A 21560-nucleotide genomic window follows, 5' to 3' on the forward strand; every position below is an offset into this window, starting at 1 on the left:
CAAATAAAGGCATAAAGACGCACCCTTGCACTTAGTCTTCTGAACATTTAGGCTTAGAACCTCCACTGAATACAGAAACCATTATAGAAACCAAAAACAGTTTTCTTAGCACCAATCCAATTATAAGCTCCACTTGTGTTCTTCATCACCTTATGTGACAACTGGGCTTGGCTATTTGTTGTTTGGGCAGATCTGAAAGGTAACCACTCTTTTATTATCTAGGTCTGTTCCCATAGCAGAGGCCTAGATTCTGAGTGCAGACACTTTCAGAAATCCTCAAATCTGATAGAACATGGCTTCCTGTTAACTGGCATTTGATTTTTTTTCCCAGATATTCCCTTTTGCTCCCCGCCCCCAGTATGGTGGTTAACTTTGAAAACACTACATAAATAACGCATATAAAAGAGGAAATTCCAGTGAGGTCATGTACTATGCCAACTGCGTAATCTGGTATTTAGACTACTCTCACATGAATAAACATCACTGCTTTCAGACTTTGGGCAACAGATAATGCATCAACTGTCATAATAAATCTTTTTTAAAAATGAAAAGGCTGTCCTTAATTAAGACTTTTGTTTTTTGGGTTTTTTTTTTTTTTTTTTTTGAGACAGGGTTTCTCTGTGTAACCCTGGCACTTACTTTGTAGACCAGACTGGCCTTGAACTCACAGCGATCCACCTGCCTCTGCCTCCTGAGTGCTGGGATTAAAGGCGCGCACCACCACCGCCCGGCAAGACTTTTGTTTTCAAAGACAAAGTTTCTGCTACAGTAAAGTTTTACAAAGGGCACAAAAGTGCTTGTAGCCACTGTAGTGGTGCAGCACACCTTTTATCACAGCACTTGGAAGGCAGAGGCAGATGAGTCTGAGGATTTAAGACAAAACAGCTAATTCCTACACATACTGAGATGTGAGTTCAACTGCTTAAAAAAAAAAAAAAAAAAAAAAAAAAAAAAGACCAAACTACACAGTCAATTTTCAGTGTAATACTTTATTTTCTATTAAATGAAAACCAAAATGTAAACGGGTAAAGTCTTTACCCCTTAAAGAAAAAAATACAAACTGATGTGAGACTTGTATAATAGGTCATATTTTACATTACATAATATAAACAAAATCACTAGTCTACATTCTTCGTTGCTTGAAACTACAATGAACTACAGATTAAGCAGAAAATGAGTTTACATTTTGGTGCAAATAAACATCTTGGAAAAACATAGAGCATGCATTTTTAAACTGTCTATGCATAGGCTATGTCACAATCTTAATAGCCGCCGCCGCCACCACCACCTCCTCCTCCTCGTCCTTGTCCAAAATAGCCACCTCCATAGCCACCTCTTCGCTGGAATCCTCCAGAGCCTCTATAGCCCCCACCAGATCCCCGGTAGTCTCCACTAGATCCTCTGTAGTCTCCACCGAAGTTGTTTCTGTAGCCCCCTTGGGAACCTCCTCGATATCCTCCCCCACCACCTCCACCATAATTTCCACGGTAAGAGTTGGGGCTTATACTATAACCTTCCCCGCCACCATAACCTCCTCCACCACCTCCATAGCCTCCACTGCCTCCTCCATAACCACCACTACCACCACCTCCATAACCACCACCTCCAACACCATAGCCTCCCCCACCACTGCCAAAGCCTCCACTACCCCCAAAGCCTCCACCTCTGCCACCTCCAAAGCCTCCCCCACCACTACCAAAGCCTCCACCTCCACTGTTAAAGCCACCTCCAAAGCCTCCCCCACCACTACCAAAGCCTCCACCTCCACTGTTAAAGCCACCTCCAAAGCCTCCCCCGCCACTACCAAAGCCGCCTCCAAAGCCTCCCCCGCCATAGCCACCACCATATCCTCCACCGCCATAGCCTCCTCCTCCATAACCCCTTCTATATCCACTTCCATTATCGTATCGAGCCATCTTGGGAGGACGTGGACCATCGCCATACCTAGGAAAAGCAAGAAAACCATCAACCACTTTAGTTTTGTGTGTGGCACAGGGGACTGAACCCAGAATTCTGCACATGCTAAGAATCCCAATAAACACTGACCAAATAAGAAAATTAACATTTTAAAAATGCTTTCCCTAGAGCTTGTAATCTAAACAGCCATATTAAAACATGCAGTGTATAAAGTTACTCTGGTTCATAGTATTTGTTATCAAGTATTCCCCTGTACTAACTTTTAAAAATGTCTTTGGTGGAAACTCCTCAGAAATAAACATCCATTAATGCCTCCCATACTGATTATTAAATGTTACTTGCCTTTTTAGTATAGCTGAATTGTTGGCCCATTTTATTAACTGTAGTTTAACATGAATAAACAAACACATGTAGGTTGGGAGGCTTTCATGATTAAGCAAATTCCTTAAAATACTGAAAACTAGTAAACATACACAAGGAACGCTACTGTAGCGCTCGTTTGCTATAAATGGAGGGGAGGGGATTAAGCAAATATTCTATGAGACAGAGTTTCTGTGTAGCCTTGGCTGTCCTGGACTCGCTTTTTAGGAATTTCCTATATTAAAGACAAATAAACACTTTGTTTTCTACTTGACAAAGGAAATTAATACTGTATGAGAAGCCAGCCAGTACTGTGGAAAATGTCTCAACTTGATTACAACATTTTCTGACCCAGAGACTTTGAATACATTCTACATTTCAGGGCTTTCTTTTTTCGGTTTTGAGATAGGGTTTCTCTGTGTAGCCTTGGCTGTCTTCACTTTGTAAAGCAGGTTGGCCTCGAAATCAAGAGACCTCCTTCCCTTAAATGCTAGGATTACAGGCGTGTACCACTGTGCCCAGCCAAGGCTTTGTTATTTTTATTATTTATTTTTTTTTTCAAGACAGTTTCTCTGTGAAGCCTTGGCTATCCTGATCTCTCTTTTGAACTCACAGAGAACTGTCTACCTCTGCTGGGATTAAAGGCATGGGCCACCATTCCTGGTTCTAGGGCTTTATTTCCAATGTAGCAATGTTGTAAATTGATTAACAGAAATAAAGGGAATTAAATATTTTGTTCTGGGTTCAACTCCATTCCTTAATGTTCAAAAATTCAACCTCAGTAGCAAAGTATTAAATTATTGTTTAGTAAATCAAGGTCTGCAAAAGTTATAGACATGTGAATTTAATTAAGTACTCACCTAACATTACCAATCATAAGGTTGATACCAGCAGCTGAGGGCCTAGAAATCTGACGGATTGTATTCAGCATGTGTTCATTTATAGGATCCAACTGGCTGATGATATTTGGTTGTTTGGAGACTTCAACCACCAGAGCTTCCATGGCTGCCCGGAGGGCTGTGATGCATGCTGCAGCTTCATGTGATATTTGCAATCTGATCCTAAGATAAAAGGAAACAAGACATAAAACTAAGAACATACACAGAAAGAGATAGGCGACTATTTGTTAAATTGTCCTCCCATGAGTTAAATAAGCCATAGCATAAATGTAACTACTTATTTTTATCAGAATCAAGATTTGCCCCAAAGTAGGTAAATGTAAGTATGAACTAACAGTAACAGTCAATATTAACCTCATAAAACATCTCAATGATCAATCCTGCTGTTTATGAACCAGACTATCAAACTCTCCAAGGAAATACATTAGGGTCTTACAACTGAAATCCCCCCTTTCCCACCCCCCCCAATATTAAGAGTTCAAAGAGCAGAGCTTAATTCTAAATCTCCATTCTAAAAATTCAGTTTGAGGTTCACAGATGAAAGCCAGCTCGTACCAGTCATCTATAAAAATGAGCTGCCCATCAGACTGGACTTTCTTGGAGGCAAAGAGAAGCAACTGTAAGGGGGTGACTAAGGTCATGCCTTTAGCAGAGATGGCTCGAGTTCGAATCTGTGGATAGAGAAAATGCAAAATGTCACATATTCATAGGTAATTAGCTATGTCAAACTCCTGATCTTTCAGACTTCCTAATCCTCTTACCTTTTCACCAAAAACAAAGAAAGGAGATGGGTACTTCATGTCTTGGCTGCTAAAAGGACAGTTCACAGATGATTTGTGGATAAGTGCATTACGCCCTTCTGTGGTAAGAATCTTTCTCTTTTCTTTATGGTAGCATACATTGGGGTAGACACCAAAGGCCAGCAGCGAGATAACAACATCCAAATTATTATCTGGTCCAGTGTTAGTAAACACTTGTGTCAATAAACAATCTGTTAAAAAAAATTAGAAAAATGGTTTTTAAAAACTAGATAAGAAAAATAAGACTCTACTTAGACTTCTGACAACTTTCTTAGAATCTTTCTAACAGACATCAAGTTTAATTAAAGAGCACTTCTGAAGTTGAGCGTGGTGGTGCACATCTTTAATCTCAGCACTTGGGAGGCAGAGGTGGGTGGACTGCTGGAGTTAAAAGCCACCCTGATCTACAAAGTGAGTCCAGGGCAGCCAGGGCTACACAGAGAAACCCTATGTGGAAACAAAACCAAAAAGAACTCTTCTGATAAGAGTTTAGATCCTCTGCCTGCCTAGTGCTGGGATTAAAGGTGTACACCACACCCGGCTAAACTGTTATTTTTATTAGCAGGACAGGAGCTTCATCTTAAGGCTACTGTTAGATTCTTTCTAATATATAGAAGTATTTTTTCCTTTAGATTTTTAAAGAAAAGGCAATTTTGTCAGTTAACAAAAAATTAATTATTTAATTTGTAATCTTTAGAAATTCTACTAAATATATTTCTTTCTTTTTTCCAAGACAGGGTTTCCCTGTGTAACAGACAACTCTGGCTGTCCTGGAACTCACACTGTAATCCAGGCTGGCCTCTAATTCAGAGATCCACCTGCCTCTACCTCCCAAGTGCTGGGATTAAAGGCTGCACCACCCCCACCAGGCCAATATATTATTTCTGATTAACATACTCCAGCTCAAAGTTTAGTGTATTTGGAAAAGACAAATTCAACTTATTACCACCAAGAAATAGAGCTGTATTAGGTTCATCATAAGTGTGTATTTTGAGCCGGGCGTGGTGGCGCACGCCTTTAATCCCAGCACTCGGGAGGCGGATCGCTGTGAGTTCAAGGCCAGCCTGGTCTACAAAGTGAGTCCGGGATGGCCAAGGCTACACAGAGAAGCCCTGTCTCGAAAAACCAAAAAAGTGTATTTTATCAAATAGCTGACATTACGTAAGTACTGCACATGTAGTTTATGACAACAGTTCAAATAAAAATAAAACTGGTTAAAAATAATTGGTTGTAGGAAGAGGGCTTTTCCTGTATCTGAGAAGCCAAGTCAGAATATCTTTTTGTATTCTCTCAATTGTTTCTATTCTGCCTTTAGCCTCCTGAATGTGGAATTACAGTATGAGCCACATTGACCCCAGGTTACAAAATGGGAGAAGTTTTACCTTCTGGAAAGCCAGAGTTAATCAGAATCTCTTTAAGCTGTACTTTGGCCTCCCAAGTCATTCTTAGTGTAGCCATATTGAGTCTCTTCTGCTCACAGAAACGTATTTCTGCTTCTTCTCCACTCATCCTAAAACAAAATTTTCAAAGCACTCACTCTCAAATGCTCAGAAAGCTCAGATGATTACAAACTCAGACAGCTCACTAAATTCTACAGCAATTGCATCTAAGCCCATACCTAGCATCATCCCAGGCTTGGAATACTGAAAGAAGGGCCACGTGGTCAGAAAATCTGTTTCCAGCAAAATTCCGGTGAATATACCCCAGGCGTTTTCCTTCACTGATAAAGGGTTCTGGAAAGCAGGTAGCAGCAGAGATGGTACAGACAGCATCTCCCACACTGAAACAGTTACAATGAGAATAAATCAATCTTTTTGCCACATCTTCAAATGAGGACTGAACCCTTTGTTGGCTAATAAGCCTTTTCATCAGCAGTCCATCTTTCTACCAACAATAAAAGAAACTTACTAGAAAATGCACCCCATTATCATCATTTTTCCGAATCGGGGCTCAATGGGGAGTTTAGCCAGGATTCGCCCAAGAGGAGTCAGCTCATCATTTGCATCTAAAGCATCAAGTTCTGTGGGAAAATACTTATTTGTGAATGATGTCAATAAAGGCAGCTAGTGCTTCACTATGTGTCAAGCATGATGCCCAGAGCAAATAATTCGATCAACCCCACACCCACAAAACCCATTCTGGTTTACCTAATACATGACACTATGAAACGAGGTTTAAAAAAATTAGACTGTAACCACTGATACAGCAGCAGCATTAGCATCCACATATCCCGTAAGAAATGATATCCAGAAAACCCCAAAGTTTACACAGTAGTTGAGTGGCAGACTACAAGTTCAATGCAAAGCCTTCTGACTTCAATGCCCTCATTTTTCACTATACTACTTTAATAACAGATTTGAGAATTAAGAAACAAATCCTCTAAGACTCACATTTAGAATATTACACACATGTCCAAGAAGTAGGTAATCTGTGCTCAGATTCCTAAGATATATAGTATTCAGTATTTCCTTAATGCTTTCTAAGGGAGGCTCATTTATGCACCTTTATCCCCCAAGCTCCTCATGCAAAGTGTGATGCTTATCTATGAACCCTTACTAATCCAGATTTACTCCTTAAGTGGGATTTGCCAAGCAGAGTCAGAAAGCCTACTGTAGAAAAAGCACGTACCTCTAAGGGTATGCTCTGCTTCAATTACAGCATCCAAAGGTGGAGGTTCAATTGCTTTTGCAAGGAATTGGCCAATTCCTCCCAAACGCAGAAGTTTTATGCTCAAAGCAATTTCATGCAATGGTGTTCTAAACATCTCTGGTGTCATGTGGGTTTCCAGTCTAAAATTTAGAGAAGCAGAAAAGAACAAAGATGAAAACTTAACAAAATCTTTATATAGAGAAACTGAGTACATAGTAGCCCTTTCCTGATACCTTTACAATTACTACAAAACTTTTCACATTCACTATGAAACCGCCTGGAAACTGCCTTCTGACTTTACTCTCACATCCAGGATGCCTTTTCAAATGGGAAGTAAAGGAGGATGAAAAAGTTAATGTTACCACTTCTACTTATGGCTACCTATCTGTTAACAAGCATGGATTGAAAAAGAGTGGTGGAAAGTTCAGCAAAAGGAGGTCCGGCCCAGACAGGACAACTTATTGCTAAATAACTTGAGGAATGCAGCTAGAAAGTAGCCAGACAAGCATAGAAAATAAATTGTGCCTGGCAGCACTCAAACAAAAAAAGAATAAGCAGGTTACCAAGATGAGTTGATAGCTTATGACCACAGACCTAAAGGAGGGGAATAGGGTGAAAGAGGGAGGAATGGGAGGATACAAGTGATTGGATAACAATTTAGTTGTAATCTGAATAACCTAATTGTGGTCCAGACATGGACCTGGGCAGCACTGGGCTAAGTGAAATAAGTCAGTAACAGAAGAAACCCTGCATGCTTCCTCTTAGGTAAGGGCTTAATGTAGTCGAAGGTATAGAAACTGACAATGGCATGTTAAAATTATTAGGTGACACAGAGAAGATATGCTGAATTTAAGTTGCATAAAGTAACAGCTGTATAAAGTTCCAGAGGTACGCACTGTCACTTAGTGCCTGTGGTTAGCAGTAATAGTGTTTACAACATTTTGTTAAGAAAATGAAACTAACATTAACTATCTTTGCCATCATGAAAAACAAAAGGGCCATATGGAATCATAAAAAGGCAATATATTTATTAGCTAGATCATTTATTAGCATATGTATACATACATGTCTAAATTTAACAAGGTATATACACTGATTATATGCAGTTTTGTATAATAATTAAACCTTAATAAAATTGGCCTTGGAAAGATTAAAAAGAAAATAAATTTTATTTGCCCAGTTATTGTGCTTAAGCTATTTAAATAAATCGCTAGGTCTCTATGATGATTATTAGGGGCTAGCCAGGCCATAGGACAAAGTTTAATATAAATATTCAGCAACACATCCCTGGCTGTCCTAGAACTCATTCAGTACACTATGCAGGACTCAGAGATCCGCCCACCTGTCTGTCTCCTGAACACCTCTTAGGTTTACTACACCTAAATTTACAATTGCAGGCTTAAGTCAGATTGAAACTAATTTTTCCATTCTAGTTCATTATTTGCCCACATATCCTTAAAGTACATAAGCCAACACTGGCAACTTCTGAGTTTTATATTCTCATTTATATTTACATAGAACCCCATTATTCAAGCTTGAATATGCCTTACTGAAGGCACTTAGGCATATAGTTCATTCAAAGAAAAAGGGTAGGGAGGGCACAAAAGATTTAATTAAAAATTCATGGATTTTAAAACCTGACTTTGCTGAAACAGCCAAGTGCCTTAGTGGGTAAGAAACCAAATTGCAAAGCTTTACCCAAGTTGTTCACTGATTTATATTTATGACCAATCCCAGTAAACAAATATTATTAATTTAAAATTTTATTTTACCTGTCAAAACGAGCTCGACTACAAAGGTGAAAACAGAACCCAGGTCGTACGCGGCCAGCTCGCCCTTTTCTCTGTTCAAGGTTTGTTTTTGATGCCCACACAGTAGCATAGTTGGTCATGTTGTTGTGAGCAGTAAATAGTTTCACTTTTTGTCTAAAAAGAAAAGTTATTGGAGACAGCAGTCATAAATCAGCAATGACTTTATATTTTCTTAGCTACTCATCTATTCAAAGATATACAAATATCTTTATCATTCACACTAAGCAAAATTATGACATCCTGGAAGTGCAGATAACAAGATTCTAGAAGTTCTCTGATCAGCCAGAGAGTCCCAAGAGCTCAGTGACAGACCTTAGCTCACCTGTGCATAAATGGCTGCATACACATGCAAAAGAACATAGATCAATTAACTAGGTAGGCTGAGACAGCAGGATCACAAGGTAAAAGCCTGTATAGTCTAGTGTTTCAGACCAGATTGTACAATTTTTGAGACCCTATCTCAAAACATAAAATGGAGGAGTGGGTGGGTTGGGGGCACAGAGGCTTACAAAAGCGACTGTCCCTCTAGAACAGTAAGCTGGAAAACAACCAGGACCCGTTCTTTACACTCTAGCAGTGTTGGGACCATACTTCAACAACAGGAGACCTGTTATATATATATATATATATATGGGAGACCAAGGTGTGGGAATACAGAGTTCAAGACAAACAAGAATGACCACATGGTCAGTTTGGATTCACAAATAACCTTAAAACAGCTATAGGTACCCACAACTCCATGACTGAGATTAGAACTGGAAGAATCCCATTCCCTGTTAGGTAAATAGTTAATTGGCAAATCAAATTCCCTTTTACATACATGACGTACTTGTATTCAGAAAACACATAAACAATAAACAACCAGGCTTCTTTATTGCTTTATTACACAATTTCTGTGCACTCATTATACCAAGGCTCAACTCACATAGGTTTAATTAAGTCTTTTAATTTTTGTGGCTGTGTTGCACTACGTATTTTTGTAGGGGAGAGGGGGAAGATAGGTTCTCTATGGACTTGCTCTGTACTCCAGACAGTCCTAAAATGCACAGAAATCCAACTGCAGGCCTGCACCACAGCGACTAAGGCTTGCAGTACATATTCAAGGCTGGCAAATTCTACAACACGAGATTGTAGTGTTTTTTAATTTCTTAAAGTAGTGCCCTTCAAGTCAACTATTTGTCTCATGCTAAGTAATGACTATATTTATAAACTAATGAGAGGCGGATGGTTGTCATGGTGATGCAGACCTTCAGTCCCAGACTTGGAGTGAAGGCACAGATGGAACTATGTTAAGCTCAAGCCCAGCATGAGTTCCAGGACAGCCAAACTTACACAGAGAGAAAGCCTCTCAACAAAGAAAACAAAAAATTCCCAAAACAACAGCATAAATTCAGCAATCAAGGGAATATGCAAGTTACAGATCATGGTATGAAAAGTTAGAAGTTATTTTTGCTATTAAACATGGTTGGTAAGTACTTTACCACCCCCAGCCCTTCGTGTCACTCCATGAATGGAAACTGTAGACCTAATGTCATTGAGTCTAAACACCCAGAGCCTTTAGTTACTCTAGCAGGCTCTGCATGACCTCTGATACATGCCCTGTGACCTCCTGAGTATGGTGGTAAGGTGAGATCTACTACTTGCTAAGGCCTGGGATGGGATTAAAGGTAATGTACCACCATGCACAGCATTTAATTTTGTCATTGGCCTAAGGTGTCAGATACCTTGGAACTGGAAGTACAGTTCTCTTAATCACTGAGCCATCTCTCCAACCCTGGTTAAGTACTCATAACCTACAATCAGTACATACATATGAGTGGTATCTGTAGGAAAATCTGACAATAAAGTTTAAAATGGAGATGTGATGGTATACAGCTATAACCCTAGTATGTAGACAAGGAAAAAAAAAAAAATCAAATCTGAAGTGCAACAGTCAAACTACCTCAAAAGAAATACAACTAGGGGGTGAAGAAATGGCTTAATTGATAAAAGTATTTGTTGTCTGTCTTGGTTTAGTTCCCAGCACCCACATGGCAGCTCACAAGCACCACGCACACAACTAGTGTATAGACATATATATATATATATATACAGGCAAAACACCAATACACATAGAAGGAAACTTTTACGGAAAGAAAACAACAAGACAAGGTGTTAATTGATGAAGTTGGCAGTGGCTAACACAAAGAGGCAAATAAAATTCCCTAGGAACTTACTTGCAGGAGTCAATGACATAAACAACGTCATTTATGGTAATGCTTGTTTCAGCAATATTTGTAGACAAAATAACCTGCAAAAAAAATTTCAAATAATTAACTATAGAAAACACCCACCCATGAACAGTAAGATAATTATTCAATCCACCTAGAATGGGAGCATTAATTCAACAGGATCAAAATGATCTACCAATAGACCTTTTTCTATTTAATTTTTGATGCCGCAGCATTTTTCTAGTAGCTCTTGGAACGTGTATCATTTATTAATCTGATCTTGTTTTGGTGTTGTGTTTACCTTGGTTACTCCATCTGGTACTGGATCAAACACTTTGCGCTGTTCTTCCCGAGGAATCTGAGAATGCAGAGGTAGAATCTGATACCGGTGACTTCCTATAATACACAATGGTTAAGGACTAAAATTAAGAGCAAATTAAAACAGTTCTCCATGACACATACTCTCTTTCAACAAACACTCCCAACATATTAGTCAGGGGAAGAGCAAAAATATTGATAGGCAATCTAAAATTAGAGAACTCATACCAAAATGCGCATTATTTTCCAAATGCTTTTGCATAGTATAAATCAAATTCCAGCCAGGCAAAAAAACTAGTACAGCTCCAGGAACATTAAGGGTTTCTATGTATTTAAGGAGAGCCTCAATGAGTTCAAACGGTGTTTCCTTTTCATTCAACTGAGACATGCTCAACTTTGTTTCTGGGCCATATTCATCACCACATATCAGGTTGCAATTTGCCTGAGGGGGAAAAAAAAAAGGAGAAACACGATTTATCGGTTACTACGGCTCTCAAATTTCTTGGACCCACACCTGTTTCTATGCCCATGGAAGCATCTGAATATATGTCCGTGTAAGTCTTCAGAAAGACTGATAATCCATAATATAGACTCCATAATTTTTCTTCTAATTTATTATTACTTCCTACCAAATGACCTTGGCCTTCCTGGCCATCTCAACCGTAGCTCCAGAGGTACATTCAAACACGGCCATAAAGTTAAAAAACCTCAATGGTAATATGCTTGTCTACCAAGTGAAAAACCCTGGGTTCAATCAATACCTAAGACTGATTAAACAAATAGAAAACCTGGAGTAGGGCAAGTGTCTGTCAAGCTCATAAAGTATAGGCAACTGCAGAAAAAACAGTGACATGAATCCCAGGGCCCATGTAGAGAACTAAACTAGCCAATTTTCTGGGCACTATAACACACAGAAACACAACATAGAAGGAATGGCTTTATTTTTGTTTAAAATAAAAAAAAAAATTTTTTTTTTTAGCCCCCTTGTTTTTAGAGACAAGGTTTTTATAGACCAAGCTGGTCTTGATTCAGAGATCCACCTGCCTCTACCTCCTGGGATTAGAGCCATGCACCACCAGTGCCCAGCTACTATTAAGGCTTCTATACCAGATTTGTATAATACCTGTATAATCTTGACAGCCTCTTGCCACTGAACCTAAAATTTGAATACTCATTTATCTAAGAATAGGCATTACAATTGATTTCACAGGATTGTGCAGCGCTAAAATAATTCATGTGCTTTAAACAAACCACTTGTCATTTCACCAAATATTCTCTAATGCACATTAGTCATTCATAAGTGATCTACATACATCATCATCTTCACCACCATCGTCCTCTTTGTCCTTCTTTTTCTTGTCCTTTGGAGGTGGAATGAATTGAGTCATTTGAATGCAGTCTTCCAAAAAATATTCTGTCAAGGATAACCAAGTTAGTTAAGTAAAATGTTACAGCTATAAATCTGCTAATCCACAGTTCAAACTCCTTTCATCTTTCTCAACTTGGGTCTTCACAAACCGGAAGTTTAAGCAGTAAAATTTCATAGTTAAATCTTAACTATGGAAACTGAAAGAATTTTATTTTTGAATATATTCTTATAGAGTCAGCTGGGATCTCCCATTTATACATATTTCTTAACCAAACATTTACAGAACCTGTGTACACTGTCATAATCTCCACCAGGATCTCAATGTAGACTGGAAGATCACTACCAGTCAGTTTGTATGAAGTTTGCTCCCCTGCCGCTTGAAACCACTCAGCACAAATCCATTCATTTAAGGAAGTAAAATTTCATGCATAAGAAATAACATCTACACATACTTCTTAGAATGTTTCTGCATCTTTGTAATTAGCACTTAATTAATTTCATATTCAGCATATATCCATGTTTTAAACTTTGGGGTTACTCAAATTGTGCCCATCTCTGTGCCTTCTGACTGTAGATTGCCATGTAAGCTCTCAACTACTGTTCCAGTGCCATGTCTGCCTGCCTGCCTGTTAGCCGATATGTTCCTCACAACAATGACCTTGAACTAACACAAAACTGTAACAATACTCTAATTAAATGCTTTTCATGTCTTGGTCAGTGTCTCTTCATAGCAACAGAATAAACTACAGTACCTCACTATGAACTCTAAGACACTTAGTTTCTACTCACTACCATCAATTAATTTCTTTGTCAAGTTGTAAAGCACAGCAGCACAGCACAACTTAGAACTTTGGGGGGAGGTTTCATAGACAGTGTTTCTCTGTCCTAGAACTCTTTGTAGACCGGGCAGCCCATAAACTGAAGAGACCCATCATGGCCAGCAAGAAGTAACTTAGCTTCTACTTCATTCAACTTTTTGTGTATTATATGTACATGTTTGTGTAGTGTCTACCTCAATCACTTTTTAAACGTGAAGTCACGGGCAAGTCAGCAAGCCCCTAGGTATCCTCTCAACCCAACACTCCAGAACTACAACCATGTGTCACACCGTACCTGGCTTTTAGATGGTGATTTAAATTCAGGTCCTCATGTTACCCACCAACACTGAACTCAAGTGCCTACAGCATGTTTTATTTTTAAAATGTAGTGGCACGGCTATTCATTTCCCCATCTCTTGGCCTACTTTCATTTCCTCAATTGAATTGTGGAACAAGTTATTCAATAATATTTTCATGTTCTAAGATGATCGAAGGTTTAAAATGTATAAAAATGATTCTTTCTCAGAAAGTAACTGAAATATGGTTGTACTGCATAGGATCGATTCTGGTACAAAACTAACCATCACAGCGAAGAAAGGCTCCCTAGAGTCTGGTTGTGTTTGTTAATTTGGCATGCTGATTTTTACTTGTATGTGTATAGTGCCTCAACTTAGTGTTCAAGGAAGACAAAGAGGGGGAGTGTCCCCTGGAACAGGTGTTACAGTTGTGAGCCAATGTGTCATATTTACTCAAATCACTACTACCATCTCCAGAATTAAAATGATAAAAACCCTCCTGAATAAAACATGTTTTCTTCATATCACACACACAAAGAGTTTACCTTGAACTGGGAAAGTCCTTCCATAAACTTCAATGATGGGGCAATTAAAGAAATATTCACAGAACATGGTGGTATCAATAGTTGCAGACATCAGAACAATGCGGACTTCAGGATAAGCCAGAACCACATCACGTAGTACTACCAAAAGGAAGTCAGTCTATTGAAATAAAAACACAAATTTAACAGAGGGCTGTAAAATACACCTGTAAGAGCTGTGCTAGTCCTAAGACATTCAGTTGGCCTTAAATTTGTTCAGTCTCCTGTCACATCACCAGTGCTGGGATTACAAGCATGTATTGCCAACCCTAGTTTTATATGCCGCTGTAACATCAACACAGAGCTTCTGTGTATGGTGGGCAAGCACTATCAACTGACTGTATCAGGTATGCAAACACTTCATAATTAAGTACACAACTTTCATAAGGAACATGGCTAAAGCTTAGTTCTAATAAAACAACCAAAACAACAGAGTTCTAGTTTCAAAATATCTGCCAAACCAACATCCTCAATTATAGTTCCTTCCTACATAAGCCTGTATATACACTTCCTACATAAGTGTATATACACTTAATGTTTTCTTCAAGTCTGCCTCAAAAGACTTTTTGCAATAGATTTAAAACAGGTACTCTAAGTTAGTGAATGAAACCACTCCCCAAAACAATGAGGTTATTGAGTGAAAATTCCAGTGTAATTCTAGAATTGCCAATTAAACTGAAAGGTTGGGCATCTTTAGCATGTGCAGGGCTAGGTTTGATACCCACCAGCTTTAAAACACACTTCCAATAGTACTAAGGGGTGTGCATACATCCTCCTTTCGGGGAACATTTTCTCCTTTTTTATGATGTTTGGGCCTTGATTTTCTTGTACTATACTAGATTTTCTCTTGCACAGAACTTTATTTAACCACTGTTTAGAACATTCTGAACTAGGTGGACTTTTCCATGTACTAGATACAGATTTCACCTGATCTTTGCTAAGTTCTTGCAAGCAAAACGCTCATATAATTCTTGAAGTGTGATATGCTATCCATCTGGCAGGCTTTAATAGTTCTAAATTAGAATATTAAATAAGCATCTATGGTTATTCTAGGACAGAACTTCTGTGTAGCTTTGGATTTCTTAGAACTCTCTTTGTAAAATGGGCTTGCTGGGAACTCAGAGATTCTCCTGCCTCTGCTTCCTCCTAAGTGCTGGAATTAGAGATGTGTGCCCCACACCTGGCTGAGACTTTAAACTCTTGAAGACCACTATCATTCAACTTAAAGCACTGTGGAAACACCGGGGTGGGGTAGTTCATACTTGTTGTCACTAGAGAATCTAAGGCAACAAATATGACGCCTGCAAATCAGAGGCCAGCCAGTACTAAGATTAAATAAGCCCTGTTTCAAAAAGATTAACAGCAACATGGGGACAGTTTGAATAACCAAACTACACAGAGACCAGGAATGATTTTAATATGTAAATAGAGCCTTAAAGAAAACTAACTATGGGGGCTGGAGAGATGACTCAGAGGTCAAGAGCACTGACTGCTCTTCCAAAGGTCGTGAGTTTAATTCCCAGCAACCCCATGTTGGCTTGCTTATATGAAATCTGCAAACATAAAAAAAAAAAGTATGAGATCTCACCAGCTACTCAAGTCAAATTACTGACTCAGCTAAGATATGTTAATGCATTCTGATAAGAACAAACATTAATTGATGAGTCCTGAGTACTGTTTACAAGTAGGAGAAAGAGCAGGGATATGATTTCTCCCCTCAACAGAGACAAAGCAAACTCTTTAATTCAGTTACTTACATTGATGTCTCTTTCATGAATTTCATCTACAATTACATGACTGATCCCTCGAATGCCTGCTTCTAATTTTCTTAAGAGCACACCTTCAAGAAGAAAAAAAATAGAGTCAAAGAAGTAATGAATTTTGGTAAGGGTTGGAACATGTGTCTTTAAGGCAAATATGTTCTATAAAAGAACATGTAGATAAATAAGGCTACAACACAGAGAAATCATATCTCAAAACAAAAATTCCTACATAATTGACTGATTCAACACACAATCCTAGCATTATAGAAAATGTCTTCAAAGTTCTGGCTTTTTTTTTTTTTTTTAAAACAGCCTTGGCTGTCCTGGACATACTTTGCAGACCAGACTGGCCTGGAACTCAGAGAGGTCGGCCTATCTCTGTCTCCCAAAGTGCTGGGATTAAAGGTATGTGCCACTATGCCAGCAACTGTCCAGGTGAACACTCTGTAGACCAAACTTGCCTTGAAACCAGAAATCAATCTAACCTGTCTAAGCATTGGAACTGAAATGTGTACCACTACACCAATGACTCTTAGTAGTTTTCTTAATAGAAAGATAACACAATAAGCTGCAAGTGAAGAACCATTACTGACCTACAGTACAAAACATTATACTGGCATGAGGGCGTGGAAGTATAGACTCAAACCGGACACTGTAGCCACAGCTTTTTCCAGGCTCTTCACCTCTCTCATAAGCAACTCGCTCAGCCACTGCTACTGCGCTGATCCTTCTGGGCTGAAAGAAAAACAAAATTACCAAATTAGTTATGCTCGTGTAATATTGTCTCTGCGTGACATGGGTGATAACACATGACCTGCTAAGCAAGTTAAGTCTCATTTAAAGCTCTCTGCTCAGATACACCAATCCCAAGTCAAATTTTAAATTACTGTAAGAGCTCTTTTCTAGGTGATGTTACACACACTTTTAATCCTACCACTAGGGAGGCAGAGGCAGGTGGTTTCCTATGTTTGTGTATGTAAAATCAAACTAACTTGTGAGAGTTTCAACCACCCATATCTGTAACAATCTGAGAACTCTGATCATTCTAATAATTACTTCCTTTCCAAGATGATCCTATCCAAGATTTAATATAATATGTACTTAAATAACTTTTAAGTGACTGTGCTCAAGAATGCCATCTTTGCACATAAAGACACGTCTCTCTAATATGTTTCCCTAGGTGCCTTTGGCAGGATTAAAAGATTTAAATCCTTAAAAAAAAAAAAAAAAAAAAGATTTAAATCCTTAAGGTATTAAAAATTCTGCTTCCCTGTTCATGAAGAAATGTGCTGGAAGTGATATTCAGTATTCCTTGGTCTTCATGGCTTTGCACTCACAGGCAAAAAATGTCTGGTTGCCTAATCTTATTTCCACAAGCCCAGCTTATCATTTAAAAGTCCAAGTAAGCCATGAAGAACTCAACTGTTGCTAATTAATTTTCACATTCCATTTTTATGACTGAACCAAGAATACAGCCCTCTTTCCATGGTATTAGTTTTGGAAATCAAGAAGGTATATATACTGCAAATTTAAGCTGTATTCATACTTAAATGCAGAATAACTGACACACAAGTTTAGTGCTAAATCCAAATGTGGGCATTTTACAAATAAGACAAAACACAAAAGGCCGTTCAATTTTAGGGTTCATTACCTTTCCTGAATAAAAATCCCTAAGTCGAAGTCCTCAAGTGGGGTTTGTGTGATGCCCTACCCTTCTTTTCAAAAGTACCGTTTAACCTAATAATCCTGTAAGAGCCACTGTCCCCACAACCCTGAAAGGTTTGACAGGCTATCTTACAAAAGATAACACAATACTTTAAAGGATGAGCTCATGGGCTAGAGAGATGGCTCAGAGGTTAAGAACACTGGCTCTTCCAAAGATCCTGAGTTCAATTCACAGCAACCACATGGTGGCTGACAATCATCTAATGAGATCTGGTGCTCTCATCCTGCCTGCGGGTGTACGTGCAGGCAGAATACTGTATAAATAAATAAACAAAAATTTAAAAAAAATTTAGGGGACTTAAAATAGGTATTGTTGCTTAAGCCTATTATTCCACATACATAGGATTCAACTTCAAGGATTACCTGAATTATAGAGTAAGTACAAAATCAGTCCTGTCAACTTTATGAAGTCTTGCTTAGAAATAAATAGGCAAGGGCTACAGATCAGTGGTTAAGATTATGTGTTAAAGGCTCTAGACTAGAATCCCAGTACTAAGGAAGGTGACAGCAGGGAGTAGAGTACTGTTACAGTCAACAGCCTTGAAACCTTATTTGACCACAACAAAAAAATTCTCCGACTATCAAACAATTGCTAGAACGTATATGCTGGCTTGCTACTTACCTGAGTCACAACAATATTACACTCCGCTGCTCTGTCATTCTGGATAAAATCATCCAAAATGTACTGTGGAACTTGTGTGGTTTTACCACATCCAGTAGCTCCTCGGATAATCACAACTGAATTTTGACTAATGGCTTCCAAAATTTCAGCTTCAAATTTCTTCACAGGAAGCATCTCTCGCTCTTGCAACACCTGTGTTAGCAACGTTAAAGCTCATTTAAAATATTTACTTAAAAGAGTAATGCTTTCTAACAGGTTTAGTACTTAAAATACCTAATAAAATTGTTCCTACTTTGTAATGGCTTGTCACAAGTGTTATTACTTTATATTTGCTAAAAACATATTCAAAAAATTAATATCTTAGTCCTGAATTAACAGCCACTACTATAGTTAGCTATAATTAGTAATTTGGTATAAACCTGACATTCATTTTAAAGCTCTAAATAATGTATGTCTAAGATTTTCAACACTTACACTTTGTAAATTATGATCCTGCTCCAGCTGGTATGTTAATTCATTCTTAAGGTCCATGCTTATTTGTTCTGTAGACGCCTAAAAAAAAAGAAGCAGTCAAACAAATCTTATTTTTTTACTCTGACCTAAAAAAGTATATACGAAACACAAAAACAAAAACTGGTATTAGAGAGGCCGGGCGTGGTGGCGCACGCCTTTAATCCCAGCACTCGGGAGGCAGAGGCAGGCGGATCGCTGTGAGTTCGAGGCCAGCCTGGTCTACAAAGTGAGTCCAGGATGGCCAAGGCTACACAGAGAAACCCTGTCTCGAAAAACAAAAAAAAAAAAAAAACTGGTATTAGAAAGCAATGCTGTACTTACATAAGCAAGGGGCCCCTCATCAATGTTGCTACTAGTCCAAGGATTCCAGTTGGACTGTGGGGGTGACCAAGGAACCACTCCCACTGCGTTTTGTCTCTGAGATGGTTCAAAATGAGCCAATTTCCCAATGTTGAGTACAACTGGACAAGACGGATCAACAGGCTAATAAAAAAACAAAAAACAAATAAATAAAAAGGAAACACATGTCTAGACTTTAAAACAATGTAAACTACAAATCTGTATATATGCTTACTGGAGGCACAATTTCAAGATCTAGCTCTTGAACCACATTTTGCAGCTGAAGCTCCAATTCTGGAGAAAGGAAAACTTTGTAAGGCTCCACCTACAAAAAGGAACAATGAAAATCATCAATACATCCACAAATAGCAGTTTCACCAAAAGTAATATAGAGCTCGTAACTAGGGCTGTAACTGCCAGAACCAGCAATTCCTTTTAGTAAGAATTTTTTCCATGACTCATTCACCACTATAAATGTGGGATTTTCAGAGTGCTGATTAGTAAGTACAGCGTTTTTTCTTAATCTATTAAGCTAAGTATAAATTCAACTCCTTTAGCCAAATATTAAATAATTTAGAGTGTTTGGGCCTTAAAACTTACTCTCTCTCCTTCTTTCTTCTTTGTAAGCCCAGAGTAAGCCTCAATTACTCCAAGATGATACAGTTGTCGGACAAGTGAGAGGGCACAGGATTGTGCTGCTAATTTCTTATTTGATCCATGTTCACGTGCAAAAATCCCTATAAGGATTACCAAAAACAGAAATGAGCTGTGTGAAGAAAGAACCATTGGAAACTAGACATCTATGTAACTAAAGAATCAATGATAAAGCACAACACAGATCTTCTTTTACCAACCAAATGCAATTCTATAACTAACATCAATACAAGCTGGCACTAAACTGTCATTAAATCATATTTAAAAACTATAAACTTGAAAATTAAGTATAAAACAAAATTGTGTATACAGTCTTTACTTAAATCCATCAAGATGGGACTGAAGAGATGGCTCAGTGGTTAAGAGCACTGCTCTTCCAGAGACCCTGAGTCCAATTGGTAGCAACCATCCACAGTGTTATCTGGTGCCCTCTTCTGGCATGTAGGTGTACCTGCAGGGAGAGCCAAGGCTACACAGAGACCCTGTCTGAAAAAAAAACAAAGAGCCCCACAACCTCAGCTAAGCAGTCTACCTACCTATGTGAGTAGCTCTTATAGCTACAAAGTTACCTATTTGCTTTCTGAGTATACTTAACCACTGGGGTTTTAAAACAGTGTTTCTCTATGAAGCTCCCCCTCTCTGCCCAAAATTTTATAGACCAGGCTGGCATCAAACTCCAGAAATCCACCTGCCTCTGCTTCATGAGTATTGGGATTAAAGGTAGTTTTTTCCCTTCAAGATATTATGTATACAGTGTACATGTATGCCTATACACCAGAACAGGGCGCCAGGTCTCATTACAGTTGGTTGTGAGCCACCATGTAGTTGCTGGGAATTAAGTCAGGAGTTCTGGAAGAGCAGATCCTGCTCTTAACCTCTGAGACAGCGCTCCAGCATTTGTTTTTTAACTAAAGTTTCACTCTGTACCACAGACAAGATCAGAATGTATGGTGGTATCATCCTGTACCTTAAGTAACCCACACAAGTAATAGGCACTTACCACCGTGCCTAGCTTTGACAATGTGGCTCTCAAATGCAATAGTTTTCTCTGTCTCTCTCCTTTTTTGGTTTTTCCAGACAGGGTTTCTCTATGTAGCCTTGGCAGTCCTGGACTTGCTTTGTAGACCAGGATGGTCTTGAACTCAGAGACCCACCTGCCTCAGCCTCTCTAGGGCTGGGATTAAAGGCACGCGCCACCACGCTGAGTTCATTAGCTATCTTTATGCATTAAATCTATTACCCAATCCAAACCTCCATGTTAGTTTCCATGTTGTTGTTTTAACCTTGACCTTTAAAATTAGCATCTTTTTTACACGCAGACTTATTGATTAAACCTTTGTTATTAAAGATCAGTAATATTCTAAAATATTAATGCTGCAGGTTCTATAGGACTTTAAATTATTTATTACATATACACTGTTCTGCCTGTACACGTGCACGCCAGAAAAGGGCACCAGATATCATAGGTGGTTGGAAGCCACCATGTAGTTGCTGGGAATTGAACTCAGGACCTTTGGAAGAATAGCCAGTGCCCTTAACCTTTGAGGCATATCTCCAGCCCTCCATAGGACTTCTGTAGATATCTCAAATAGATTTCTTCAGCATATTTCAAGGTTATAATATTCTTAATAGTTAACTCTGAAACGCTCCCATTCTCAAAAAAAGAAGCATCTATAAAGGAAATTTACATCAGCTATGCAAACAAGAAATATAATCAGGCTTGTTTTGTGCTTAGGAAAGTCTGAGACTGGAGCCTACATCTAGACCAGTTACCACAGGTGCTCATTAGGATAAAGCGCTTTCCTGGGAGCACCTCCTTCCCTCAACTTTCCCTACCTTCCTAGGTCCTCCAACTCTTCCTTAACTGTGTGTGAAATTAAACATCTAGCTCTCACTTTACAGTATCAACAACTTCC

General features: G+C 38.7%; 1 protein-coding gene across 2 annotated transcripts in view; it reads right to left on the bottom strand.

Moving 5' to 3' along the window:
* Window positions 1-980: 980 nt before the first annotated feature.
* Dhx9 (DExH-box helicase 9) overlaps window positions 981-21560 on the bottom strand; it is a 34009-nt gene continuing 13429 nt past the window's right edge. For both annotated transcript variants that reach the window (XM_051147587.1, XM_051147585.1), the window contains exons 8-28: window positions 19591-19727; window positions 19226-19315; window positions 18973-19134; window positions 18613-18690; window positions 18139-18330; window positions 16385-16526; window positions 15786-15868; window positions 13993-14149; window positions 12278-12378; window positions 11193-11406; window positions 10948-11042; window positions 10653-10726; window positions 8398-8550; window positions 6605-6765; window positions 5885-5996; window positions 5595-5756; window positions 5359-5486; window positions 3938-4167; window positions 3732-3847; window positions 3138-3338; window positions 981-1944 (exon numbers count right to left, since the gene is read on the bottom strand). In XM_051147587.1, coding sequence (XP_051003544.1) covers window positions 1263-1944; window positions 3138-3338; window positions 3732-3847; window positions 3938-4167; window positions 5359-5486; window positions 5595-5756; window positions 5885-5996; window positions 6605-6765; window positions 8398-8550; window positions 10653-10726; window positions 10948-11042; window positions 11193-11406; window positions 12278-12378; window positions 13993-14149; window positions 15786-15868; window positions 16385-16526; window positions 18139-18330; window positions 18613-18690; window positions 18973-19134; window positions 19226-19315; window positions 19591-19727 — 3470 coding nt within the window. In that variant the 3' untranslated portion in view covers window positions 981-1262. The remainder of the gene's footprint in view (window positions 1945-3137; window positions 3339-3731; window positions 3848-3937; window positions 4168-5358; window positions 5487-5594; window positions 5757-5884; window positions 5997-6604; window positions 6766-8397; window positions 8551-10652; window positions 10727-10947; window positions 11043-11192; window positions 11407-12277; window positions 12379-13992; window positions 14150-15785; window positions 15869-16384; window positions 16527-18138; window positions 18331-18612; window positions 18691-18972; window positions 19135-19225; window positions 19316-19590; window positions 19728-21560) is intronic.

This window comes from Acomys russatus, chromosome 6 (genome assembly GCF_903995435.1).
Source record: "Acomys russatus chromosome 6, mAcoRus1.1, whole genome shotgun sequence".
Taxonomy (NCBI): Eukaryota; Metazoa; Chordata; class Mammalia; order Rodentia; family Muridae; genus Acomys; species Acomys russatus.